Source organism: Haliaeetus albicilla, chromosome 3 (genome assembly GCF_947461875.1).
Source record: "Haliaeetus albicilla chromosome 3, bHalAlb1.1, whole genome shotgun sequence".
Classification (NCBI taxonomy): domain Eukaryota; kingdom Metazoa; phylum Chordata; class Aves; order Accipitriformes; family Accipitridae; genus Haliaeetus; species Haliaeetus albicilla.
This window is the reverse complement of record NC_091485.1, coordinates 11,268,462-11,296,332: the sequence shown is the minus strand read 5'-3', so window position 1 is coordinate 11,296,332 and position 27,871 is coordinate 11,268,462. Positions and strand designations below refer to the sequence as shown.

The following is a 27,871-nucleotide window of genomic DNA, read 5'->3' as shown; positions in this document are numbered from 1 at the left end:
TGCAGCTTCCTATCTGATCAATACAGCGTCCTTTCTACCCAGATGATATCCTGAAGCAAGTCACCCTACATCCCCATTCTAGCCCAGGGAGAGCTAGTCAATGTGGTACATCTCACTCCAAGTAGGAACCTATATTCAGATAGTCTCACTTGGATGCATATTAATTCCAACCCAGTGAACTGTAATGGGGTATGGACATTATACAGACACATAAAATTAAGTGAGAGGATTCCTACTCCACTGAATCACTTACAAACCTGTATTTGGGAATAGACTTATTTTCCTATTAGCTCATAAGCCTTAAAACAGTATTTTCTCTTCTGCTGACCTCACCTTTTTTTTCTATTCTCATCTGATTATTTTGGGCCAAAACTGTTTCAAGAGTTGTAGCGTTAGTTTTCAAATGAGATCTTGGAGCCATGGCCAAACAGACCTCCAAGGAGTTGGAAACAAAGCAATGAAGGTTGAGTAAAGCCCAGTACACAGCTGTTCTCCATTTTGATGACCAACACAATTTTTTTGCAGCAGTTGGTACCTGTTTCTGCAAGTCCTGGACACTCCTCATTCACAGTGGTGGCAAAATTGATATCCAACTGCTTCATCATCTTGTCTGCAGATGTGTGATACACTCCTGAAGGGCCAGTACACTTCATCCAGAAAGCCAGCAGTGACAGCTTCTTGTGGAACTCTGGAATTGCTGGTGGAGAAGACAAAATGAACGATGAAACAAAGCCATGCTGGAAGCGTCGACTTCCAGAAGAAAAAAGATGGTAAGAGTGGAGGAAATCTTACCCCAGCCCATTGATGGACAATTACTGTTTGGTGGGTCACCCCATGCCAGTACCTTCACAGAGCATGGTCATGTGCTCACCCCAAGTTTGTAACCTGTTTTTTCCATTTCCCATGGTAGGATGTGAGAAAATTTGCTCCTGATCCAGTTCTGGGCACTGATGTCTCATCCTTTTAAATACCATGAAATAGTAGGGGAATACTGCAAATGGTCTGTACAAGACTGGTCCCTGTCCTAGCACTGCTCTGTGGCCTTGGGTAAGTCAGTCACTCAATTTTGCCTCAGTTTTCTGATAAACAAAGTAAATACACCATGTTGTATTTACCTATCCTGCCAGAGTGCTCACAAGGGTGAGTAACTACCTGTTTGTCAAAGTCTTCCAATGTATTAAAATAGATGCAACAACAAGAAAAATAACTAAATAATTCTCCATAGAGATGACTAAAAATAAAATGGATTAAATGTTCAAGGGGTTGTATTATGCCTCTGATAGTGTAAGGCAGATCCTGCCTTTCCTCAGGAAAGAGAGGTGGAGGAAGAATTTGGCTCTTCAGAGGTGGCAGCATCCCCACCCCACCGCAGCAATGACCTCCGTGCATCTTCTGCACATCAAGCAGGATAAGGATAAGTCCCTTCTCTTCTCACCTGCTTATTTCTGGATACCAGCGCTGAAGACAGAATAAGGCCCCTGACCAGTTCTGGTGACTGCTACATCTGCTGGTAACTGTGATTTGACCTTTTTACAGTGGCCTCTCCTGCAGTGATGGTGAGCTCTGCACAGCGATTATTTCACCAGGCACGCATGCCCAAACAAACCCTTTTCAGAAGGAAACCCCCTAACCTGTCTCTTACCATCAGTAAGGGAAGTGATGTTTCCCACATTCTCAGTGCTGATCTCTGCGATATTCTCCATCACGAGGATCTGCCTGGACAGCTTATCCAGGAGGTCTCTTGCCACAAATGGTGTTTTACTGGAGAACACAATTTGCTGGTGAAGACAGATGGGAAGGGAGGAAAAGGAGTCATTGAACCAAAAAAAACAAAAGAACCTTAGAAGAAAACAAAAACCTCTAAAACACCTGGCACCTGAAGAAATACAGTGGCAAATTCATTGCCGGGAACAATGGGATCTCCTTAACTTCAAAAGTTTTTTGTCTCTGGGATATTTTATGGTCCTGGTTGATAGGCATTGTTGCTTATATCTTTAACAGCTACATCCAGATATAGGCACTTGAGTATCCAAGCAGCCATTTGCATAAGTAATTTCTGATTTATACACTCTGCAAAGCTAAAGGAATCCATCATCATAAGCCTTAGAAGAATAGCCAGAAAAGAATATTAGTCTGACTTTTGCATAACATAGGCTGTGGACTTTCAGGCCATACCTGCCTGGAGGCAGACCACAGGTCGCTTTTTCTCCACTCCCTTTCCGCTCTCATCAACTACCCAGGTGCCTTTATTAATTTGGTGCTTTCTTCTTGCTAATACTCCCTGCTGCTGACACCTACATTTTCTTCAGCAGTCCGTGTAAATATTGTTCATATCAAATCTGCTCAGTGTGTGGACATAGTTCAAGCTTGCCTCCCCCAACTGCATATATACTGTGTACTCTTGTACAAAGAAAAAAAAAAAAGCTTTTTTTTTTTTTTTTGGCTTTTAAAAGCCAAAACCCTCCCTTTTCTCATACTTGTGAGTCAGCAGAGTGTCCAGCTCAGCACTAAGGGTGCCGGAATAGGATCACTCTGCATTGCTTCAGTGGGCCTTTGGGAAAATAAAGCGAATTATATATAAGGTGGAAGAATCAAATACCTGCAAAAAGAGGAAGCTACAGTACGTTTTGATTCATCAGGAAACCCCTGATGCCCTTTCTTGCTAAAAAGTGGCTTGCTGGAGGTTTAAAATCACATTGGCTGTGGTTAGGGTCTGAAAAAAAAACGCTAAAAGGTTGTGCTAGTTAGTTGTGAGCACGAACAGACCATTCTGATGTCCCAAGGGGCCTGTCATGCGTATGTCGCAGCCAATCTCTCCAGCTCACACGCAGAAATTAATTTCTGCTCTTGAACATCGCAGCCTCGTCTGGGGCTCGGTTAAACAGTGGGGCCATGGGCTTCTGTTTTACCTCAGAAGACATGGGCTGCCTTAACCGGGGACCGATCTCATTGACGACCTCCCGGCAAAGCCGGCGGACATCTGTAACCCAGAGCAGGGGCTGCCCCGCGGCCTGCTGCGCTGCGGCCCCTCAGCCTCCCTGGGATGCAAAATGCCTCGTAGTTTTGCATGTCAGCTCTGCTCCGAGACAGGCCGGGACGGAAACGACGGAGGCCATTTCCAGCGTCACCTTGGTCACCCCAAGATGGCGGCTGTCCCGGCCCTGCGCTCCCACAAGCAGCGCTGACCTCGCCAGCCTGCTCGTACCCCGCGCTGCGTGCCCACCAGCGCCCGCGGGGAAGATTATTTTTTTTAAAATACGTGCCCTAAACGAGCTGGGCCCCAGTACCTGAATGAGCTGCGTGCAATACTGCAGGTGCTTAACTATGGTTATATCGAGGCTGTCGTTCCCTGTGGTCAGGGGCAGGGGGCTGCCGGCCACGCTGGTGCCCACACCCGTGTCCTCGGTGAGAGCTTCGCTCAGGTGGCCTCTGGCTTCTGGGTGCTCCGTCCTGTAACTGGGGAGGGATGAGGGAGGTGAGCTATGGGGGGGGGTGACGACCGCTGCCGCCACAGACACACACACACACGCACGCTCACGCAGGGCGACGAGCAACGAGCACGGCAGGAGAGCGGAAAAAGCGGCCAGAAACCTGGCGATGAACACATCATATCCCAAAGAACACATCATATCCCAAAGGAGCAGCGCTGCCCCGGCCGGGCGCGCAAGGGCTGGACCCACCGAGGGGACAGCTCGCTGCCCGCTGACCAACTGGTTTGCCACGAGCGACCCAAACGCCCTCAACGGCAAGCCTTTTCAACCAGCGGCTACCGTATTCATAGCTTGGCGGTGACAGTTTTCTCCCGTCTCTTGGTGAAAATCGTCTCCCCCATCGCTCTGGATTAAGCACCGTCCCAATTTGTGCCATCCCAAGCACCGAGCTGCTAACAACAGCTCTGTGCTTTCCGTGTCCTCCTGCTGCCAAATCTCATGCTCATTGCAGAAGGAAAGGAAAACCACTGCTGCAGTAAGAGACATGATGTTTTCATACGCTGTTTTAGGCACGACGTGTACAGCTTACTTTGTTTCTGTAAGAGCGTAAAGCTAGTCTCACTGTGATTTAAATCGTTATTATTTCCAACATTGCTATGTTGCACCAATGGTCCTGCCTGTCTTTAAATGCAAAGCCCGAGGTCAGTCCCCAGGTTGCAAGTGTATTTATTTGGCTGCAAGTTCAGAAGTTTCAACACTTGCAACCTTCACACTGAGTCACACGCACATCTAAAAATGGAAGCGGGAATCTACACTGTCTCACTGTCTGGGCATGAGCCAGAGGGGAAAAAAAGAAATTTTAACTTCTACTTTAACTTAAATGATTTTAGTTGCTTTCAAAGTTAGCTTATAACTAACTTAAATTTTTGCTGCTAACGTTAAATTTATGCTGAAGTTCCTGGTTAAAGCCAGATCTTTAAATCAACACAGACTGAACTGAGCTCAGAATGCCAGTTTAGCAAGCAAGCAACATGATTTTCCAAGTTTTTCTTCCCACCAAGTCTTATTCCGGAAAGAGGATATGCAGTGAGATGATGGGAACTGCATGGGGTTGCTTGTTTGCATTCAAAATCGTTCTAAACAGGCCACGATAATCTGCAAGAAGTATAGCTCCCTGGTTGGAAAACGTAGGGTACAAGGGAACTGTGTTCTTTTCTTTTTTTCCGGCTCTAGTGCCGCTTACATGCCTGCTGGGCATCGTGTCAGCTCCGAGGATGCAAACATGCTTTCAGGATTGAATGAAACACAGCATCTTAAGGTCACACGACAATGGCAGACCACAGCACAAACACCACAGCTTTTTTTTTTCTTGCTTTTTTTTTTGCATTTTTTTTTTCTCAGAAAGACCAAAAGTGATGAAAGAAGGGCAGGTAACACGCAGGGCCATGAACAGAGTACCAGTCATCACTCTTACATTCCAAAGGAAACCTACACCATGCTGCTTAAATCTGGCCCTGTGTTACTGTTACTGACAAGCTTAATCCACTGCAAAGACTCATTCGGCTAGAGAGAAAAGACAAAGGGAGGGGGGGAAAAACCACAGAGGAATTAGTAATTACATCCAAGGAAAGCCAGGTCCAAACCTATGTCAAGGAAGAGGCTCTGCCAGTATTGATGTCAGCTTAATTTAATTTACCCTTCTCCTTTGGAGGACAGATTGCGTATATTTGAACAGGGAAAAAAAAGTGATCCTGGAAGCTAAAGATTTTGTACGCAGCAGCCACGGGGAACCCTCTGACCCTATACACTCATCGAGGATTAGTCAGTCTTCCTTGAATAATGTGTGCACCAGGATCCCCTGTTAGCGACAAAGAGCTAGGGTGTCAGTTTGGCGTAAGCACAGCTGGCAGTTACTACAAACTTACCTATTCTTCTCAATCTCAGTATCTGAAAATACTGAGTCTGCACCTCCTCCACCATTACAAACCTCCACACCACCACCATCCTCATCATCAAAGTCAGAGGTGTTCAGGAAATCAAAGCTTTCTAAAGCACTTTCAACTGTTAGACTTAAACTGGAGGACCTGCTTCGGCTTACTGCTGGCTTGCACTGCAAAGGCAGAACGAACCAATGAAAACCCCAGATATTAGCTACTACTGAAAGAAAAGAAAAAAAAGGATAAAGCTTAAAACTTTCAAATTCTTCATTTTATTTTTAAAACTTCATTTTATTGGGTGTTTCATTTCAAACCTTCATATTCATAGCATATACAAGCAAAGCCTGAGAAGTGGAAAACCCCTTCCATTCCTCCTCCCCTCCCCATCCTACGCCCTCTCTTCCCCAAAGGAAAACCCTCAAAGGCAAAATTTGATGTGTTTTATAGAAACGAGAAGAACATCTTGAATCCAAGTGATGCAGCTTTCGGCGTCCTCCAAAAGGAGAGACAGCAGTTAACGCACTGGAAGTTGAAAGGGGAAGGCACATTCCATAATTGCTGTTCTAGCTACAGAAGCCAATTTATACATATCCAATGGCACTATCGGATTTATTCCAGATGTAACTCCAACGGACCTTGGTGAGTAATGAATTTGGTCCCATATCTGCAGATTTATTCATGGGATGAGAGGACTTTTGTGGCCTTCAAAGCCACATGGCTTATCAAGGAAAAGCTAATCAGGTATCAGATTCCTAGATGACAGAGAAAGTCAGTGTTGTAACTCGGAAATTAACAGTGGTAGAGAGGGGGGGAGCCATCCCATCTCACTGCTGGGAAGAAATGTGACAGAAACCTTGCTGTTGCTGTAGGAAATATCAAAGTCCATGGTCTCACGTGGTGATTCATCCAGACACGCCCACAGAGCTGCTTCCCGGGTCACCTTGCAGGATCAGAAGTAACTTGAGGGATCACCTCCGCTGGTTTGTGCAATGACTTCAACACCTTTAGCACTACATGATTATTTGATCAGAAACAGGCAGGAGCCGCTGGTGTTAGTACACAAGCCGCATCTTCCAGTCCCAGGCAGGAGCCAGGACTTTGTCTCAGCTTGTAGAAAGAATTGCCTCCGTGTTCAGACTTGGCACTGGCTCCTAGAGAGCTGAGGGGGCTTGGAGTTCTGTTTCCAATGCATTTGCACACAATATTAATGCTATAATGGTCATATGTTAGCACTTACGATGCTTGATTCCTTAAACCGACCGTACAGGCATAAGCTGATGGAACACACTTCCCAACACATCTGTGACACAGGTGGGTGCTGTATCCCGCTGCTTCTGCAGCACCGATGGTTTTAGCTACCATTTCTTTCAGGGCTGGTAGTGCAGCTTCATCAGGCGAAAGCAAACAGCAACATGTGGGTTTCTCCTTTTCTCTGCCCATCTAATATGGCCAAGAGAGATTTCTTCAGCCAGAGCTGGATTACAGTTCAACCTTTTTCCATGGGGAGCCCCGCACGGCTGCTGGCGATGCTGAGTGTCGGTCTGCGAGCTGATCAATAGGCGACGCGCAGACATAAGCAGATCTGGAAGAGGTGTCCTTCTCCAGCGTGCAGGAATCCTGTCTGCACGTGTCCGTCCTCTCTCTCCCCCTTCCCATGTCTGTCCCTTTGTAACTTCTGATGGAAGGAGTGTAAATAAACAGTGTCCATTGTCCTTCTGCTGTTTGGATAGTTGACCTCTTTGTACAAGCTGCAGAGCAGCCACAAAGTGAAAAAATAATAGTAATGGTAGCTTTGCCTGCTTGAACCTCCTTGGGAAACAGTACAAGAAACAGGGGCTGCAGGCTGTCAAAAAAGCACTTAACTACACCAATGGAAACAAGGATGTTAAAGTTTCTTTGTAAAAAGATAATGCTGAAGGACAAATGCTTCCCTCCTTCCTCCTCAGCCATGTTTTTGAATGGTGAGGCTTAAATGACTAGCAGACCAATGTGCATATGAATATGAAGCATTTGAAATGATTATTTCCCATATAATACTCTTTGCACAGTAATGCGTCATGAGTTATTATCCACGGGCAAGATACGAGTCACAGTGATCAGCAGTAAACGTATTAACAACATACATGCAAACCCCTTTTCTTCTTTCTAATTTTCAACACTTTCTGTCCATCCTGGTGTAATGACAGGACGTCTCTCATTTTAAAAATGGATGGGGGAAAAAGGAAAAGGCTTGGAAGAAGCCTAGGTGATGTGGGGATGGCAACCTTCAGTGATACTTGTGCTTCTAAATCCTTTTGGCAATTTAGAAAATTCAGCTTCTATGGCTACAAGGCCTGATCCTCAGCTGGTGTAGTTTTGCACAGCTCCACAGAGTTCAGGGGTAGCATGCTAAAGTACAGCCACTGAGGACGTGACCCACAGATTTCAAAGGCAGAAGGTTGGCTATAATCTGATCTCCAGTATGGCACAAGCAACGGGTTCACAAGTAGTTTCTTCAGAGAAGGGTATAATTTAATTACGCCTCTGCCATTGCACCTTTTTCTCTTTCCCCCAGGTTTCCAGCAGATTAAAAGATCCATCGCTTGAGGATACAAGGCTACGCTAAGCACCTTGCCGGCAGAAGTTTCAAAATGCAACACTGTGAAAGGGTGCTCCAAGCAGGAGCAAATCTACTGCTACTGAGGAATTTTACTGATCTCCAAAACCCCTACTTTGATGTTTGCGAGGAAGGGGAGGAGATTCCACCCGCTCATTTTTCGGTAACGTACTCACTTTTAGGATGTCATCTAGATGCATCACTTCTTGGTCCAGGTCCTGAAACTCTTTATACTGCTCTTTGTGTGGCTCAAGAGCTAAGAGAAGCCCTTGCAAGGCTTCTTCAATGCTTCCATCGAGATAAGACTTATATCCTTCTGATTCCCCACTAATCGATCCCTCACACGGCAGCCTCTCTGGGGTCACAGGTGCCTCTGCTGACGTAAGCCTTTTTACCAGCTGCTTCGTGATGTTGCCCTCATAGGTATCCAGCTCCACAGGCTTGAGCTCTGAACCTTCATCCGTGTCCTGCAGGAGAGACACCGGGACGCTTGCTTCTATAAAGACGTGATCGCTCCCGGCATCAGAGGGTTTTTGGCAAACTTCAGGAGCTGCCCTTGGGGCGGTCTTGCTCTCAACCACCGCTCCTTCTCCCTGGGACGGCAGGTCCTTGGGCTCAGCGACAGAGTCTCTGCGGGAGTCGTTGCTGCTACAGTTCAGGCTCGAGCTCTTGGAGGACTTGAGAGCTCGGTGCTGGGTGGGGGTCGCAGTGATGTCGGGGCTGGAGCTGACGTGAGCAGAAGAGGACTCTGCTGAGTTGGCAGGGGGCACGCGGTCTTCGTAAGGCAGGTCGCCAAAAGTGAAGGAAAGAGGCCGCTTCTCGGTGGTCGCCGTTCCATTTTCAAAGACGTCATCTGGCAAATTCGACTGAAAAGGGAAGAGAGAAAGAGAGAAAATGTTTTTCACGCAGCACTGGAAAGAGAAAAAAACCCAACCAACCAGTATGTGCCCAGGAAAGAAAAATGAAAGGAAAAAGATTAAAGAAGCATCCAAGACTTGAGAGACGGGAAAAATATTTCAAATCCAACTTCTGCTTTCATCTGGCACGGCTCCTGATTTCAGCAGGAAAACTGCTGGAAAACTTGGGCTCAGCACCTCTCTGGTAAGCAGAGAGCTCTAGGGAGCGAGTCCCAAAACAGAGACCCGAAATTTGCTCGTCCTACCAGATTCCATCACACAGCGTTTCCAGTGCACTGCTCTAGTTCCTGCAGCATGTCTCTTTTTAATGGGGTTGTACTTAAGCCACCTTGTCTGCGTTTTCCTACCTGTTACAGAATTCTGTTGTATTTATTTTCTGACTTCTACAGTAGCAACCCCTAAAATTTAATACAGTTTGCTCCAAAAGTTTCTCTAGTGTCATGGCATTTTAATGGTGATATTACTACGCTATTTATTCTCTGTTGAAAGTACATTCTGCATGTGGCATGGATCTCTAATAACTGTTGAACGTGAGTTACATAGGAGTCCTGTTCAACATGAGTTTCTGCTGAAATGAAACAGAAGAATTGCGTGGTGGTGTATTGACCAGGACATCGATCATTTAAGAAGCAAAACCAGCATATACAGACCCAAAAATGATCACAGCATATACAAATGTTCATCTCTCTCACTGACCTATGGCGAAAAATCACTATAAAAGTCACAACCGGCCTATCTGACCTACAAATCTTACTTTGTTATGTGGCCCGCTCAGGGATATGCACAGCACAGATGAAAGGCAACTACTATTTTGCTGACAATTTTCTGGAAAGAACTGTAGGCATTCACATGTTGGTAAGGTGCATAAGGTTAAAGTGTTTAAAACTTGGATCTTTTTTCCCAGCACTATTAGCAGCTTTTTTCCCTACAAATAATTATACTCAAAGGTTTATTTCTTCTCTCCCTCAACATGGGTATGCTTTTAGCATCTGAAAGTCATGTTACTAGGCAAATGTATAACATCAATCAGTGTAGCAGGCGACAGGCTATTTTTAAGAATACTGTGTTGGCTTGTATTCCTGCCCTGCTCTCTGCCCACAGATAGTTGGCTTCTGATCATTATCCCTGTAGAAACCAAAAGGAGTTTTGATTTAACGCAAGCAGCATGGGCTCACAGTCATGTTCTCCCCTCTAATCAGTCAGCAAAATGAGTGAGTTGCAACAGAGAGCAACACATGAAGCATGCGTGGGAATGGAGATGCCACATGGGGACTGAAAAAATCCTTCACCAAACAAAAACCAGGACTCACATATAGCTCTAGCCCTGCTTTTGGGCTTAGCCTAAGGGATGGCAGGTCACTAAAAGAGCGACTGCGACGAAGCTTGTCAAAGAAAGTGTCTTGCAGAGCATCTAAGATTGTCAACTTTGGCCTGTCTTGCAGGGGATGCAGCCATTTCTTCAACAGTTAAAGCAAAGAGGGTGTGAGGAAGGGCAAGTTAAATGAATGCTTTGTAGCAAAGTACTAAATTACAGGCATGGGATGTAGCACTTGTAAAATTCCTATCTGTACAGATGGCCTACTCAGTTTATACACAGTCCTGATTAAGCATTCAGAATTTGATACATGCAAAATGTAGGAGCACCCTGTGAATATCTTCAGTATAGGGGCAAATTTTATCATGGGATATGTTAAAAATACTAGTGGTATAATGGTTGTTCAACTACTGTTACCAAATGAAGACACATTTTATAAAGATTATTCAAGTAGTATTACAGCAGTCAGGCAAGAAGAATAGGTATGCAATAATTGGCCACATAGCTTCAAAGATGCCAGGATCATAGTCACCTTCTTTTAGGATTAGCAGCTAGGAATGCACTTGCTTTATAAGTATTTGTAAGGGTAACCTGCTCGAACTGGGGAAAAAAAGCTTAGACGTGTAAAGCAATGAAGTGTTTGCAGTGTTTGAACTGCTCTAGGGCTTCTCATTACATAAGCATGAAGCTGAACAGAGCTTACAAAGAATGAGTGGTCCTTGAAGGTTGGTGTTTCAGGAGTGCCTTGGCTGTACATGGACATTCTCCTCTGGAGAGCAGACGCCTTGCTCACGTTTCCTGTGGACGGGGTCAAGTCTTCAACATCAAAGGGGCTATGGACACACAAGTAGAGAAAAAAAAAAGGTTGTTAGGCTGAACAAGAAGGACTTTCAGGTCCATGGAAAGGATTTTTTGAAAAGGTGGTTTATTAGCACATCAAAACCCGGAGGTAGCAAGTTTTTTAACAGAAGGGTTTAAAAGAAAATGTTGTTAATTAGACAGCAGCCTCACAAATGTGGTTTTCAGTTCTGATAAAAGTGTTCTGCTCTCAGAAATCATTTATGTAGTGTAGTCTGATGTTATTCTTCTCACATGAAAAGTATTCTTGGATTTGAGTTGCCAAGTGTCACACATACTAATGAGAAAGGTGCTCTGCTATTAATAGAGCTGTTGCGTTATAAAGGAAACCAGTAGCTGTTACTGCTGTCTTCATGTTTATTGCATTACAAGAAACAGCATACATGACTGTAAAAGTTAAATGCATTGATGCTTCTTCAGAAGTGACATTTACCTATTTCATTAAAATATAGTGAGAATTGGGTTTGAATCCCAACACCATCAGCTTACCTATGCTGCCCAATGCAGACAGACAACGCTAGAGATTTCCCACCACCCTCACGGTGTATGAAGCCCTTAAAAGCCAGCTTTTAAAGATGGGCCAACTTCTGTACTTGGCTATGCTAGCATAAATCCAGGGCAACTCCACTGAACTTTACACTAATATTAAAAAATTTTAATGAATATATGAGCACTCTGTTATGTCCCTTTTTTGGGCTTGGGGAAGAAGCATACGCTTTAGGCAGTTCTGTGATCTCTCATCACTATCTGTTTCACGTCTCGTAATGTCAGTACTTACCAAAACTAATTTAACAGCTGAAACTAGGCACAACCCCGTTTGCCACAGGTAACACAGGGAACCTGTGGCTGACCATGAGTCATTTCTCATCTCCCAAACTTGGGCTGCAATTGCTTCCCCATCTGCCTCAGCAGGGAGCAAGATGGAGAGAAGAGACTACATGGATGGACCTTTTCTCTTTAGCTCAATTTTTATGGCTGCTTAACCCAGTGACCAACCAACCAACTCTACTTACTACCAGGTGATTTCAAGGTTCAGCTTTATTGTGCCAAGGTCGTTAATGTCTACCGCAACCACCTGAGGCCGAGCCGCAAACAGGTCTTTTGTTTCACAGGTAACACTGCCCACAAGGATATGAGTAGCAAGTCCTTTGACTTCTGTGACCTGTAAGAGACAAGAACAAGGATATCTAGGACCACACAAGGCATTGCAATCCTTAATTACAAGGCAATGGGTTTGATTTTCTGGCCTGGACCCCGTCCTAAAAGGCTTCTAAAATATGACCATGTTTGTTGCATCTTCATAACTTAGGGGAAAATTCAGATTTATTATTTTTTTAATAAATGCATAGTTGCATATGATCATGCTTCAATGTTTTCTTTATGTTTTTACAGGCGTCAGAAGAGAACAACCATGCTGGCTCAGACCAAGGGGCTACCTGACCTTGTATTTGGTCTTTTGCAGTGACCATAAGCAGAGCCCAAGGGAATAGTGGGAACAGGGAGAGCATATTGGATGTTCTCCTGTCTAATATTCTCTCAGCAACTGCCAATTTTCATGTCACGCAATCTCCGGATGTAGCTGGCCTACTTAGTAATTCCCAAAGGAGCCCTATTTTATGTATTTGTCTCCTGGAACTCTGGGGCGACGAGGGGATGGAGCAGTGATGGAAAGACTCCAGTTCAGGAGAAAAAGTCGCTGCCTATTGCTAGGAGTTGCAAAAATTGTTCTTTCTCTGGGGGACAGGGACTTTCATACAGAAATTTTGGGAACTGCTGTGCTCTAGGAAGCTGCCAAAAAAACAGAGTGGTTTTTCTACGCGCCTCCATCCCACTGCGAGCAAAAAACCTCACAGCACTGCTACCTCACAGTGCAGCACTGCTGTTGTGCGCAGGGTGATGGGACTGGACCTCAGGGCTGTTCCAGCTTCTGCCCAGCTGGCCCTGTGTGTGTTCAGATGAGAGCCCTCTGTATTTCTCCAGATGAGCAGATGCTGCTCTCTAGATCGAACAATACTATAGCACTTCATTCTAGTAGGTGTGTTGGAAATACTAGTGACAGCTCATTTCCAAAGCGTTTAATGATCCGCTGCTGCATTTTTTCTGATGGTGCATGAGAAGGCAGCTTCTTGACTCCTGCCTTGCTTGCAGGCAAAGGAGTTAGCAGGCGTACCTTAATGGAGATCAGCCCAACGATGAGAGGGAGGAAAACCATTTCTTCTCCGTCCCAGCTTTGCTTGCCATTCACTTCTATTTTGCCTTTCAGTTTCCACCGCTGGCGACCGTAACGCATGAAAATCTGAAAAAAGGTAAATCCTCTTATTTTCTTGAGAAATCTGCTCTCAGGATGCACAAATATCAGAAACAGAATTGGGGAAAGGCTCTGAAGTAGGTTGGAAGAGTTAGTGGTGTAAGTGCTGCCCTTCTGCTCCCCATCGAGCCGAAAGGGAAAGGTCTGTCCTGCAGGATCTCTGCCTCTCAGCATTCCTAATCGCTCCTTTTGGTAACATACCCCTCGCCTCAGCTTTCACCTTCGTGTAACTAGATGACTCATAACAAAGAAGCTGCAGGAGTTTTAACCCTTTTACAGGGAAAGTGGCAGTGGCAGGGGGGGTGTAGGGGAGATTTAGGAGAGCAGGAGGAAAGTCCTCGTGGCCTTTCCTAACATCTACAGCTTGCTGGAGGTGCTGCCTTCCCAGGCAGCAGAGGGGGTAGGTGAGATTTTGGCCATCCCTCATCAGAGGTCTCCCCAGCTGCAAGACTTTGGCTGGCTGGTGATGGGGAACAGATGAGACCCTCCAGTGCAATAACACAATCTGAAGAACAGCAAGAACATTTGGGGCTGCGGGTCTGGCTGGGAGAGACCTGCACCAACTGATCGGCCCCGCAGAGGAAAGCGCACGCTGCTTGCAGGCGTGACAGCAGCAGGAGAGATTTGTCACGGGGAACGAGAGTGGGAACAAATGAATCGGTGATCAAGACGGCTGGGAAGTACAAGCTGGGGGGGATCCATTATCAAGCCGCTGCGAATTTCTTGCAGGGTTAGCTCTGTTCTGGATAGAGCTGGAGGCTTTTATTTTAATCCATCTCTAATTAAACTGCTCTTGATGTTCTCCACTGGAACGCTGCAGTGACCGGAGGTCCTGACGCAGCCTCCCAGCAGGTAACACCTGGGTCTCAAGAAATGGTTCTTCTGTGTCTTTCTGCTACTCTGCTTTACGATGAAGTAAAAGTCTAAACAGTCAGTAAAGGATGCTTGCAAGGACTTGTTCAATTTGCTCTGCATGCATGGGATGGGGCATACGCTTTTTTCCAGGGGAATTAGAAATGTTTGTCACGAATAAGACATGAGAAGCACGTCCTCATTCTGGGAGACACTTAAAAAATATGGGGGCTTTGCCTGTGGGTCTGGGGGGGGGTTTAAATTTAATTTTTTAAAATTAAAAAAAAAAAAAGGGCACGTAGTTCTTCAAATAGCCATCATCCAATGCTCTGAATATAATTTTCATGTCTTCTGACAGGTGCCCTGACCTAGGCAGACATGAAGAGAACTCCAAGGTTTTTCAGAGCGTATACAGGAAAAATAATAGCTGTTTCTCGGGGTGCTGATGCGAAAAGGCCTTATTCACCACAATGTAAAAACCAGCAGAAATCTGCCATTCTTTTGTTCTTAAACAAACCATAAACCGACGCAGACGTACCTCGTACTGATCTCCCGGGCAGAGCCGAGCGAAGCCAGCCAGACCTGAGAAGGAAAGACACAGAGGGGCTGTGGGAGGGCATGGGCTGCCGAGCGCAGCGGTTCCCGGCAGTGGGATGCAGTGGGGTGCAGTGGGGTGCAGTGGAGTGCAGCGGGGGGCCTGGGGCCGCCGTGCTTGGACAGGAGCTGGTGGCACGGCAGCCCCCCCACCTCAGCCCGCACAGCCGCTCTGCCGGGAGGTGTTTGTAACCCCCCCTCTTACTGCTGCCTCCGCACCCTCCGAACCAACACTAACCCCAGCAGCCACCCCCCCATCTTAATTTTCTTTCTTTTTTTTGTAGAAAATTCATTGGGTTGTGGTTTCTTGCATATGGAAGATTTGCGCTTTCCAGCTTTCCAGCTCAAAGTTTCCTTTTCTATAATAATTATAGAAAAAGAAGAAACAGCTTCCTGATGTCATCTGGCTTCAGAAACTCAGCTTAACGCCCTTACTATCATGAAGTGTAGGCGAGCTGCTTACCATGTAGTGCTTGCTGCTCGACACTAATCAGAGCAAGCTATACATTTTAACACAGATTCCTTTTTAGTACATCTTAATAGAGACACAGCAAGCGAGGGGCTCCTTCTGCTTGGCATTTCCATAACGTTATCATTCCCATACTAGCTGAGTATCTTTCAATAGTAAGTACATCACAAAACATGACTGACATCTGTAACACAAGATTTATCCCATCTTTCCCCAGAGGAGCAGAAGTAGTGCAGCAAAGCACTTGTGGTATATGTTTGCTTGATTTTTTTTTTTTTTAAATTTTATTTTTAAAGGTAGGACACGATGATGCTATTTCTATATTGGCACTGTGCATATGAAATGAAAGTTTCCTGAGGGACTATGCTGAAATCCCAGAGAAGTTACTCTCCCTCTCCTGGCCTTGTGACCTGCTCTTCTACAGGATTCAGCTGGTTGTTTTTCATTAACCTAACCATCTCCCTCCACAGAGGGAACCTCTCCTTTCTCACAGATCTCCTCAGTAGGTAGCTATTGCACTTGCTGTGGTATAAAAATTTACCCATCTTTGCCTGGGTAAGCCTAAAACTATGCCTCTAGCATTGCAATGCCCAAAGAAACCATCTTGAGGACACACACAAAAGGCTGTGGCGGAGAAGGGAATGAAAACAAACTCGCTGGGGTGTTTGGGCTGCATTTATCCTAAAACGCCATGACTGAACATATATGGGTGTGTTAAAACCAAGGCAAGGATGATGAACCCTAGCGTTGGCTTTATCTACCGGGCTGAATTAGTCCTGCTAGCTGGACTGTAGGAGCAACTAGATCCCTGCACACAGTCATGGCCTGTCCCCATGCTCTGCTGGTCCTCCTCTTCCATTTCTGACGAGAAAAGAGTTTTCTTCGCTCATCTTACTGTGTAGCAGAACAGAGAGGCCCTTGCACAGAGCTCATATTACCAATTCCTTTCTAATTTATTTACTGTTTATAAATAATTTAAGCTTACTAGCACTCCACCGCTGCTTCTCTCTCCCCAGGCATGCTTTTATAAGTGAATTTGATCTCTGCTGGGACACATCACTGAAAGTATCTGAGGAAAATAAAAGGTCCTTTCTTTGCTCAGTGGATGGGGTGGGAGGGTGAGGAAACACAGCTTAAAACTCCACATGGACATTGTTCGAGGCCAAGGTCTGTGAGCGGTGACTGGCCCAACCAGGCTGGCCAAGTCTCTTCAGCCTGATGAAGAGGGGGCTAAGCGCTTGATCACAGGGGATAAGTACTTCCATAGGAAACAACTTTTTGGTAACTGAATGGCTTTTGGGGACCAAATGCCTGGCAAGAGCCAATGGCTCAATCATACCATTTCAAATGTCACACCTTGGTAAAAGCACTTGGCTTGTAATGCAGATGGAATTGGAGATTGTTCCTGGGGTGTCAGCATAAGTAATTAGGGGATAGGGCCAGTACATAAGTAATTAGGGGATAGGGTCAGTACGTGGCTGTGGTAAGGTGGCAGGGCCACTTGAAGCTCATGCAGCGTGTACAGCCCCACTCATGTGCAGGATGCTGGACACGCGGACTGCGGTTGCTGGTGCTGGGCTCCATGCTGCAAAGCCCCTGGTGCGTCAGGCCAGAGTATTGCTCTCCCTGTGTGAAACAGCCCGGCGTTTCACCTCCCGCTGTCCTGGCACTTCCAACAGATATAGGGGCACTTCCCTATACATCGTAACAGGACGTGCAGATTCCACACAGGAACTTCTAAATTTCCTTGCTGGGTTTCCCTGTTTAATTTCAACAGCTGATTAATCCTGAGCACTAATCTAAGCCTGCTGGCAAGTTTATTATCTTTATTTTGAAAAATGATTAGGCTTTTTTTTTTTTAAATATCAGTCATAAAAACACAGTGTGGGTCCCCTGCTTCCTGACAGCACTGTGTAGGTTGGCTTGCTTTCTGTGTAAGTGATAGAGGGCACAAAATAAAAATAACTTTCACTGGAATGGCTAGGAACGGATAAGCGTTAGGGAGAGGAATGCTTTGATTTTAAATTAGATCCTAAAGTTAGCTGGATACGCTGCATGCAGTATAACTTAAGGGGGAAGCTTGCTGCATGATCTGCAGGCTTTTGTGCTAGAGCTGTTGTGAGCTTTAGCAATAGCAATGGCTGGATTGTCCTATTGGATTCCTATTCCTAAGGAAAACTATCTAGATAGAAATCTGAGATGTCCTAATTAGAGCATACTTAATGATACGGCATTTCTCTCTGCTAATTTCTAATTTGGGTTTCTTTATGTTATGAGAACTGTGTTCAGAAGCAGCAGTTTGTGGTTCGTGCTCTGCTCCCGCATGTGAGTGCAGCATCTGGCTCCTTGAGCACCCTTGAGCTTTGCTGGAGGATTTGGGCATTCAAAAGGGAAGGGGCCGGACCTTTTCAGCCCAGCCGTTTGCGATGCCATGACGCCTTCTGCAACATGTCCTGCTATCAGGAACTGTGTGTTGCCCTGCTTTTACAGCAAGTAAGGAAATGCTCCAAGGGACCTGGCCTGATGCAATTCCCTTTCCACACTGTGTGACTTCGTGTTTCCTTCAGCATGTCCCCGCTGCAGTTCTGCTGTGGGGTTTTGTATAGAAATACCTGGTTCAGGCTCTGTGCGTCCATCTTGTAACTTTACGTCTATGCATCTTTGACTGCCTTTCCAGTACCTAAGAGTGGGGGCTTTAAAACGTGAGGTTTGGTGTTGTGGGGTGGAGCTAGAACTATGATTGATAGCTGCTGCACTTGCTTTCTCTAGTATGGAAGCCTGGAGTAACTATTTTAACTTGATCTAAGCTAGATCATGTCTCATGCACTGCAACCCTTGGACACAACTAACTCGCAACTGTGACAGAGCAGGCAAAAGCAAAACCCTGTATGAGATCTGTGAACTCTAAAAACTCCACCAGCAACACAGTGGGTTTTTTAAATGGGCGAGATTTCAAGTAAAGAATTAAGACTGCACAAATGTTTAGATGCTGATTTTGTTTTACAGAACTATTTTCATGCCAATGATTGAAGATCCAAAAAAGATATGCCTCTGCAATCTCTTCAAGTCATTTAGTCTTAAAGCAATAACAGCATGAACAATACCTAGTGATTCATCGAGGCTTCAGGTAAAACCAATTCTATTGTATTCAAACCCATAAAGTGCCCTGTCATAAAGACAAGGAATAAAACTGAAAGGTGAATGCCACCACTGAATTATCTACGTGTTTAAATGATAAACTACCCCCAGGTCTTTGCTTTTTTCCATTTGTTCAAAAATAGTAGTCAGAATCAGCAAAAGTAAGGGACTTAGAAACAGCTGATGTCAAATTAAGAAAGTATTTAGAACTTCAGCTCCACGGGCATTCACGTAATTTCCCAGTCATCTTCTTAAAGGATTATGGAAATAGAGGCAAAAGGTACAGCAGCCTTAGAAATTGAATTGCTTTGGCTGTTGGGAGGAGCGTTTGTGGGAGGTAATTAGCCTTGAAAACAAGAAGCATCTCAGAAAATCTCTCTGTAAGCTTTTATGTTCCTAGCTCTGTGATCCTTTCCACTGGGCAGAGGTCTAAGTTGGGGGTCTGAAGGCTCAGCAATGGGTGCAGTGGGGGAAAACCTCACCTATCATAAGTACACGTCACGCTAGCATGTCTTGATGCCCTCATTAACGTGCACAGAGACCACTACTGTTCAGGGGGAAAGAAGGGAAAGGCGAAAAGGCAATTACCTTTCATCTTGATGCAAAACTCCCCCAATAGGTTTTCCAGCTCTGCTTCTATGGTACACATGTTCTGTGTTGGAAAAGAGAATAGCAGGGTCAGACAAACCCTCTTTCTGCCTTTTTTTTAAAGGTCTATTTGGAAAGAGAAGCTGCTGCTAGACAGTTGAAAGATACTTTGCAATAAAGTTAATCCGCCAGAGCCATCCTTGCTGTTTACTGAGGTCTGGCCCTAAAAATGGCAGCTACGCCTGCTCGTGCCGGAGCTGAACGTAACCCCGTGCTCTTCTGTTGTGTTCTAATCCTCCTGTGGGCAGAAGGCAGTTGTGGCCCTTGAAACGTAACCTGGTCACTGCCCCAGTCCTCTCCAGCCAGGACTTGTGCCAGCGGCAGCAGCTCCATGCCAGAGTGGCTCCCAGCTTGGTTTTAATCTCTCAAGAAACGGGGACTACCTTAAGAAAAAAACAGACTGTGGGAGATGGGTACCGGACCCTCTCCAGTTCTTCCTTCAGATTTTGGAAGGCTGTCACGGCTTGTGCGCTGGGATGTTTGTGACGTTATTAGACCCTTCTTCATCTACTGCCTGTCTAATAAAACAGCTGCTGATCACAGCAAGTAAAACAGGATAGGATGCAGCAGATATCTGTATACACATGGGTTCCAGCCAACCTGCTATCCCAAAATCTGCAGGGAGGGAAGGACAGAGTTAGCATTTATGTAGGTTTGGGGCAGATTTATGTTTTTTTTCTTATGCAGCAGTTCCTGGGTATAACCCTGCCCTCATAGAGCATAAACATTATTATTTCAAGGAACTCTTTGGGCCCATGTCACCCCTCTCTGTAAGTCATCAGGTATTCACCTGAAGGTGAACAAAGAAACAATAATTCCTCTTTGCTGATTTTGCTTGTAATTCTTTTATCTGGATGAAATTCTCCATGAAATCAGTGGCAAAGTTCCCATGGCCTTCAAACAGTGTGAGAGCAAAAGACTAAACAGATGAGGCTGTACCTCTGTATACTCCTTGTAACTCCTGTTGATTTCGGTTAAACTCTCTCGAGCTGCTTTGCTGGCAGGAGACATTGCAAAGGCTTGCTTCATTTTGCTGGCACCATCACAGAGACGTCTTTGAATACAATAGGCTTCATAAAGCTCATCCACCTAGAGGGAACAACGAGGGTGTGTTGACCCAACAAAATAAAACCAACAAACAATGAAGTCATTTGCATTACAAGGAAACTCAGCCAAATTCTTAGATCCAATGGGGGCTGAGCAAATGAAGCTGTGATACTGTTACCGTCTATGAAAAAGAAACACAAGATAAAAATAACTTCCACTGTAAAAATCTCATTAGAGCAACACCAGGTGCAATTCACCTTCTCACCCTGCATGCCTTTAACCATTGCTACTCCCTTTCCCCCATCTGGGCTACGTACAATCGTAACAGTAAGGCAGGCATGTAGCAGGCTTCTCCAATGTATTGGTGTGGAAGAGCTCTTTCAAAGGCAACTGCAACGTCTACACTGCCAAATGGGACTGGATGCGTTAAACGGCACATTTAACAGAGCCAGCAATGTCTTCTGTATGGCTAACATCAGCCGTGGATCGAGGCTGTTGCAATACTTGACTAATAGGTAGTATTGGAAGCAGGGAGTGATTTTTTGAATTCTTGCTGCCCATCCTCCAGAAACTGGGAGTCATAGTCAGAATCAGCACAAGTAAAGGGCTTAGCAACAGCTGATGTCAAATTAAGAAAGTATTTGGAACTTCAGCCCCCCAGGCATTCACATAATTTCCTAGTCATCTTCTTAAACTCCTTTGGCATGACTTAAGCACCCAACATTTTGTAAGCACTCTGGCAGTTCTGCAAAACCTACTCACACACAGTTTGAAGTCTCACCCGGATCTAGCTTCAGAGTGCAATGGATTTACATGTGTCTTATGCTTTGGTTTCCCTTTTCCCTCTGATTCCTGCCCTGAATGTATACATTTACTCCATCTGAGCTGTTCGCTGGGAGTCGCTGGGAGTGGTATAGCTGGTGTGTGTATATATATATATATCCCAGCTATATATAGTGGTATATATTTATATAAATGTAATCTGCAGATACAGGAGATGTAGGTTTTCTAATCTGACTTTGTCAGGGTGAGGAGAAGGAAAGGAACAGCAGAAGCTGTCTTTTCTTTCTACTTCTAATGTCCGTGCTAAGATAGGATGGTTTTTACCTAGAATAACATTTTTCCTTTGTTATCTCTGACATCAAGCAATCGCCCTGTGCCCCATGGTTGTTGTTGCCCAGTAGTGGATTTTCACAGCAGAATTTCCTTCTGTGAAAGCATCCAGCACCTTGGCTTCTTCAGTCTACAACTTTGTGTTGCTGCATTAGAGATGAGCCTGATGTGACAATCCAGGCGTGTTCCAAATCCCATTTTCCAAGCCTGCTTAACCTCTAACAAAAAGCGCTGTTGCTTATTTGTTTCGAATGGGACTGGTCTTCCTGACAGCTTGAAAGCCTTCGGTCGACTTTTACAAGGCCAGCTTGGATTCCCGATGGCCGCAGCCCCTGACTTGAGGGATCTCTAACCAAAACAGGGACCGCTTTGCAAAGTGAAAGAGTTCAGCGAAGAGAAATGGAGGCACAGGTAGCATTTTGCCATTTCAAAGTTACAAAAAAAGCTTCTTGGAGTCATATCCACTCCTATTTCTCTTGCAAGTCAGCAAGCTAAAGACAGCTACTATAAATAGCTGTCACTTGGTATTTACTTCTGCCATCAGGGTGGAGCGTTAAGCCGGGGTTGATGTCCTGCTCCTGCCCATGTGAGTGCAGCTAGGGCACGCTCATCTGCCCCCCTAAATTCGTGGGGTCTGCTGCTGCACATCCCATTTTCCTCGCTCTGCTTCCCATATGGAGCAGTGGCGGGTAGACAGCAGAAGGCATCGCTGCGGCCCTGATTTGGTACTGCTGAAAAAGACCTTCTGTATCGTTAGAAACAAAGATGTTTCTTTACCTGCCCAAGCCCGTAAGCTTTAACGCAGCACAGCTCGGTTCCTTTTGTTTCTGTTGCTGTGGGTTACAGAAAATGAACTAATGTACTCGGCAAGCTTGAGTAATAGTGACCAGCGTTACCTCTTGCTTTTGGTGCTTTTCAGTCCTATTATAATCCCAGAAACCATTAGCTCTGAGCAGGCTGGAGTGGGAAGGACTTGAATGGAAATGTTCCTTAAGCACTAATTTTGCCATTCATGTTGCCAGCAAGAGAGAAGGTGGTTTGGGGAACAAAATTTCAGTCTATCGCCTTATGGTTTTTTGGGGGTTTTTTTGGCTCCAAGAGTAAGAGAAGTCTGAAATTAAAAGGTTTGGATGCGTTGTCATAATTGGAGCACTTCAAGCTGTGCGAACGCTTTTCAAATGACTCTCAAAAGACATTTAATCCATCAAAAATAATTCATTCTTTTGTCAGGCTCAGAAAAGCAACTAATCGCTAGCAGATATGTTTATAACTAAGAGAACACATGCCGTGGATTTTGTCCAGCTCTAAAATGTATTAGTATAAATCACAAGTACCTCTACTGAATATTGTCACCGATGTAATCAAGTGGATGCGGGCCCCAAACCAAGCAGCAAAAGCATTAGCAGTGAAATCCAGGAATAAATCCAATCTAGCTGCTGCGTACGGTGGAGACAACTGCTGAATCAAATTACTTTCAGATGCAACTCTCTTTCTACCTATAGTTTAGCAATAAGCATGCAATGAGATAGATTTTTCCCAGCAAGTGCCTGACCCTATGTTCTCTCTGTACCTAAAAGCGGGTGGGAGTGTCTCAGGGCACGACTGGACCTTGGGGGCTACAAACCACGTGGAAATCCTTTCTTTGGCTCCGACCACCAGCCCATAAAATACTGAATCTGGGAGAGGCATCGTCAAGGCAGCCTCCCTGGAGCAGAGGGGTAGCAGGAGGCCAAGGGTTTGTTTTCCTAATAACACAGGAGCAGATGCAGAAGAAAGATGATAGGAGCGCTCATTACCTTGCTAATGTGGAACTCCAGCCTTCTCATGTATCTTTCGACCGCTTTGATTTGCTGAAGGAAAGGAAGAGGCAGAGGGTGAGGCACATTTAAATAAATCAGTAAGACACCGCCACGCTAGCTCTGCTAGTCCCCATGAATCTGAGAAACTCCTCCTTAAAACACACGGGGTTTTGTTGCCCATGAATCTGGAATTAGCTGTCCCACCTTACTACCATTAATCTGCTGCTGAAAACGGAGCTCACTGACGTCTGTACCTAATATATTTTTGAACAAAGAAGAGTTTTTCTTTGATGGGATTTCCCTAGTTTTTTGAATTCTTAAAAAAGGAAAAAAAAAAAAGATCAGAGCTTTTGTAGCTCAAAGTATAGTGTCCTGGTTTTCTCTGGGATAGAGTTAATTTTCTTTCTAGTATGTTGTTATCTCAACACGAGTTTTACCTTTTTTTTCCCAATTCTCTCCCCCATCCCACTGCGTGAGGGGAAAGTGAGTGAGCGGCTGCGTGGTGCTTAGTTGCTGGCTGGGGTTAAACCACGACATATAGTATTTTCAGTACTTTGAAAACCTGTATTAAAATTGATTGGGGTTTGCATTTCAAAATCCATTCTCTTCCTCAGCAAACTGTTTTTGACAGCAAAACTTGGCATTCTGACTGAAAAAAAGCCAGACTGGTTCAGGAAACATTTTTGAAAGCTTTCCTTTTGTTGCACTCAAATTTTCCTGCGGGGAAAAATATTTTCAATTTTTCCTTCCCCAGAACTGGCGGGAGCAGGGATGAGCCGGGGCTTGACCCGGCTCCCACAGCCACCCGTGGCAGGGCAAAGGTGCACAAGGCAATGGATTTAATGGCTGGCAGCTGATGGAAATAGGAGGTCTCGCTCCTCCGCCTCCCTCCTCCCCTGGCAGGGGGCTGCCTCCTTCCCTGTGCCTGTCCTGGAGCCAGTTTAACTCGACAGACCCCGGGAAAGGGCTGATGGGGTAAGTTTGATGCCGGGTTGGTGAGCATCGCCGGCTGGCGGAGGTGCCCGGCAAGTACCAGAGCCCTTGGGAAGAAGAAGGGAGCGGGATTTCTTCCTTCGCAAATGCAAATTGTCAGGTAACTTCTCCCTCGGTGGTGTTGGCCTGGGTAGTAGACCTGGCTGTGAGAGGCTTCCCGCGCCAGCTACGTACAGTGTACGGATACTAACGCTTCCTCGCAAAACCAGTGTCAAAGGGAGTAACGTACCTTATCTAAATCGTACAGGACTCCCTGCAACAGAAAACACGAAACCGTGATTAATTTTGCAACAGAACAGCACCATGAGAAAGCAATGTTTGTCAGTCAATAGAAATCACAAACAAGACCAGGGCTGGAAGGGAAGAAGAGCATCGATGCAAACTCCCGATATCCCGCTCCCACCCCCTGGCTGCTCCAGCACCTCGAGAAGGTTCCTGTGCCTCCGCACGATGAAAAAGCGTGACACGTACCAGGCGTGAGTTTCTTTTCATGTCTTTTAACTGAGTGGTCAACTTATCCAGCTCTGTCTGGTGAACTTCCAGATACTCGCTGTAAACACAAACCAGAGAAGGGATGCATGAGCTCTGCAGCACATATCAAGCTGGCTGCTGACCATCCTGAAAGAAAATCTGCCCAATAAATGGCTTTCCTCACTGGATGCGTTTTCAGACAAAAACTCATTTATGTTGGTCTGTCCTAAAAGCAGCTCCCTGCTGCCTGTTTGGGAATAAATAGGAGCCACTTATTTAGCTGTGTGTAAGAGCTCGGTGTTCTCCTTACGCTGAACAACCAGTTTCAAGTAAGCTAATCTGCTGCTTAATTTAGGGGCTGGTGCCTTCCAATCGCTGCTCTTGTATCTGGCTGGTAAAAGCCCCGTTATCGTCTGGGATGTTATCTTAAGGGCAATACAACCTCTGATAGGGATCTAGGAAATTTGGAGGAAAAAAATGTTGAAATCCCAGCTTTTGGGAGCTTTCCCAGCAATTGGAGTGGAAGTGGGATTCTGCCCTGTTTCCCATACAAATATTTCAGATCCGAAGTCTTATAATCCAGACTCCAAGAGGTATATTTTCCTCTCCTATGATTAAGGATCCCTGTTCCTGTGATATGTTTCTCTAGGCTCTAAAATGTCACAGAAAGCTTCAATCAGCAAGCAGAATAAAGGCTCTTACTCCAGGCCATGCTTCAGGGCTCGGTAGACCTCTTCCATCCTTTTAGGCTGGGGCTCTTTAGGCGTGGTGCTGTTCTTATGGCCCAAATTATGCATTTTCTTCACCTTTGCTTGGGGCTTCTTGAGTGCAGAGGAATTTTCAATAAAGGAGTTACACCTGCAAAATGAACATTAAAGACGAGGAAACCCCTATAAATCATAATGATCTCAAAGGAGCGTAGCTTGAAGAATTCTTCTGATATTATCTCTGCTAGCAGAAATGAATCTGCTTCTGTGCCTGCCAGTTAAAGGACTTCATTTGTTTACAGGTTAAGAGGTCTGAGCAGCCTGGGACATGCGCTGTCAGCTTTTGATGTGCCAGTTGCCTTGCCGAGATATGAATGCTGGTCTGGAAACACCAGGCTGAGCCTGAGGCTCATCAGTCATTTCTCTGTCTTATACCATGCCTGTCCTGCCTCACGTTGCTCAGCCACAGCCACAAAAGGGCTGAGCTACATCCAGGTCCTAAAAACAAAAGGGAGCCCAGATGATCTCAGGTGTAAAGCCTGGGGGCTCCTAAGGAAGATTGGGGCTTGGTTAAGAGCGTGCCTGGAGGACAGCATCACGCTGCTGGTTTGGAGCGTGGACCATAGGTAGCTCTGTATGGCAAAGGGAGGACAGTTGTGCTGCATATAGGTGCCTCTGGTGACTCTGCTGGGGGTAGGTCAGCATCTACCCACCATCCCTGACTTGAGCTGTCAATGGGAAGTGACCCTTTGCCTGCCGTTCCTCCTCAATTGCTAACTGGTGGTCGGGCGCTCAGAGACTTTACACAAGTTAAAATTAAGTGTAAAGTACCCTCTGGGGGCATCGGGGACTGGATGACTTGGTAAGCGCCTGACTCAAAGTCCTGTCTAGCTAAAGAGAGGTGCAAGAAAAGGCTCTGCAGCCAAGCTCTGCCCTCTTTCCAGCAGGACATGAAGGCAGCCCCGCAGAGGAAACAGAGTTCCTTTGAATTCATAGCAGCGTGGCAATGAGAAAACTGTCTCTTAGGTAGCGACGGTCTTGAATCAGGGGCGGTGGGAAGCGCATCGTGTTCCTGCACATTTCGCATGTTGAAAAGATCACTGTGCGAGTTAGTAAATTAAAATGATTCTCTGAAATTCTCTCACAGCTCTGAGACATGTGAGGAAGCCCTGCGTTAATGGGGAAGAGGCAAACAGGCACGTGGTAGCTAAGGCAGAGGGTAACAGCCTAGTTAGACAAACAATACGTAGAGAGATTTTAGCCTAGAAGGCTTTCTTTGGCAAGTCAGAGAGAAGGCAGTCCTCTCCCGCTTCTTTTCCACCTTCACCCCCCAAACCCCAAGGGCTCCTTAGGGCCTGATTTGGAAATTCCCCTTAGAGAGCACAGCACTTGCCTGGAGCGTCTCTCCTGAAGCCCGCTGAAGCCAGCGAAGGACTGGCTTCTAATAATCCCATTAGGACCTCCTGGAGAGAAGGAATGTGATCCTATTGACATGATTTCGGGAAGCCTGGAAGATATTCCTGAAAAACAACAGAAAGCAGGTCAGTGACGATGGAGGGTGAGAGGCAGGCGGTGAGGCCGGGACTGCCTGGTGTCCATCGGTCACGGTAAGGGGCAACTGAACCCCACGAGGGGCCACGAGCCAGGGCACGAATCTGTTCGCATTGCCAAATCGTCCTGCCTCAAAACCAAAATGGTCCTATTTTCACTTCTGACTTATGGCCCATGGTCTACTGAAAATGGGCCAGAGGCACAAAGAGGGTCTGGATGTGGGACTAGAAACCAGATGCTTCAGCGTGATAATCCCAACGCCACCCCCAATTTCTTCCATGCCTGGCATGCTTCTCCCCCCAGCCCTGGTGTCCCCATCTGCTACATCAGGGTGTCCTGGAGATTATTTTGGGAGCGTGCAGAGCTCTTAGGGGGCTCTCGCCATCACTGTGAAGTGTTATTACATACATTAAAGCAAAAAAACCCCAGGGTTCTTTTAGCATGAATCAAGTCCTGCAGCTCCCCTTTGATCCTTGCTCCTTTTCCCCGTGGCTGTTCCCGCCCGACTGCTGAGAAGGAAGACACGGTGGGTGTACGCGCAGCCACGGCATGCTGTGATGAGAGATGGATGCTCTCCGCCACGACCAGAGGCAAGTACACAAGCTCCAGGCACCACATGCTCTGCGTTTCATGCGTTCAAGGGAGCTCAGCACCCCGGGAGGAAACACTTGCTCTGTGTGTGCCCGTTTCCAACGCCCAGCTTGGCATCTGCACCAAACTAAAGTGGTTTCAATCCACCCATAAAGAAATAGCAAACAAGTGCCGTGGTTCACGACAGCTCCATCAGCTTGCTGCTGCCACAAGGGGAGAGAGAGACATCTCCCTCTTCCTTTCCTCCTTGCTCCACCGTTTTCCATGTCCCGGCCCCGGCGCTCACTGCCCTCGGCAGACAATGAAGCAGACTTTTACGCTGCCTTAGTTTTGTGCTGCTCTGGTGAGACGAATGGCCTCACCGAGCCGTCTGAGGAGCATCACGGCCAGCTGAGGCCAGGCAGCAGAGCAGGGAGCGTGTGGGGAAGGGGGATGCTGGAGAAGAGGGCACTGGTCCTCAGGTGCTGCCAGGGACCAGCTCCTCTGTCCCGCAGGATCCATCCTCTCACTGCCTCCTCCTTTCCCAGGGTACCAGC

General features: G+C 46.1%; 1 protein-coding gene across 4 annotated transcripts in view; it reads right to left on the bottom strand.

The window, feature by feature from the left end:
• The window catches only part of RIPOR2 (RHO family interacting cell polarization regulator 2), a 107,634-nt gene that overhangs the window by 8,120 nt on the left and 71,643 nt on the right, over positions 1-27,871 (bottom strand). For 2 of the 4 annotated variants that reach the window (XM_069778830.1, XM_069778834.1), the window contains exons 2-18: positions 26,587-26,713; positions 25,189-25,344; positions 24,487-24,565; positions 24,245-24,268; positions 23,020-23,073; positions 20,003-20,152; positions 19,004-19,067; positions 14,753-14,796; positions 13,225-13,350; positions 12,068-12,216; positions 10,900-11,029; positions 10,192-10,338; positions 8,141-8,830; positions 5,357-5,541; positions 3,288-3,456; positions 1,643-1,778; positions 536-697 (exon numbers count right to left, since the gene is read on the bottom strand). In XM_069778830.1, coding sequence (XP_069634931.1) covers positions 536-697; positions 1,643-1,778; positions 3,288-3,456; positions 5,357-5,541; positions 8,141-8,830; positions 10,192-10,338; positions 10,900-11,029; positions 12,068-12,216; positions 13,225-13,350; positions 14,753-14,796; positions 19,004-19,067; positions 20,003-20,152; positions 23,020-23,073; positions 24,245-24,268; positions 24,487-24,565; positions 25,189-25,344; positions 26,587-26,713 — 2,592 coding nt within the window. Of the gene's footprint in view, positions 1-535; positions 698-1,642; positions 1,779-3,287; positions 3,457-4,923; positions 4,995-5,356; positions 5,542-8,140; positions 8,831-10,191; positions 10,339-10,899; positions 11,030-12,067; positions 12,217-13,224; positions 13,351-14,752; positions 14,797-19,003; positions 19,068-20,002; positions 20,153-23,019; positions 23,074-24,244; positions 24,269-24,486; positions 24,566-25,188; positions 25,345-26,586; positions 26,714-27,871 lie in introns of all 4 variants that reach the window. The other 2 variants (XM_069778831.1, XM_069778833.1) reach the window with 2 other exon arrangements.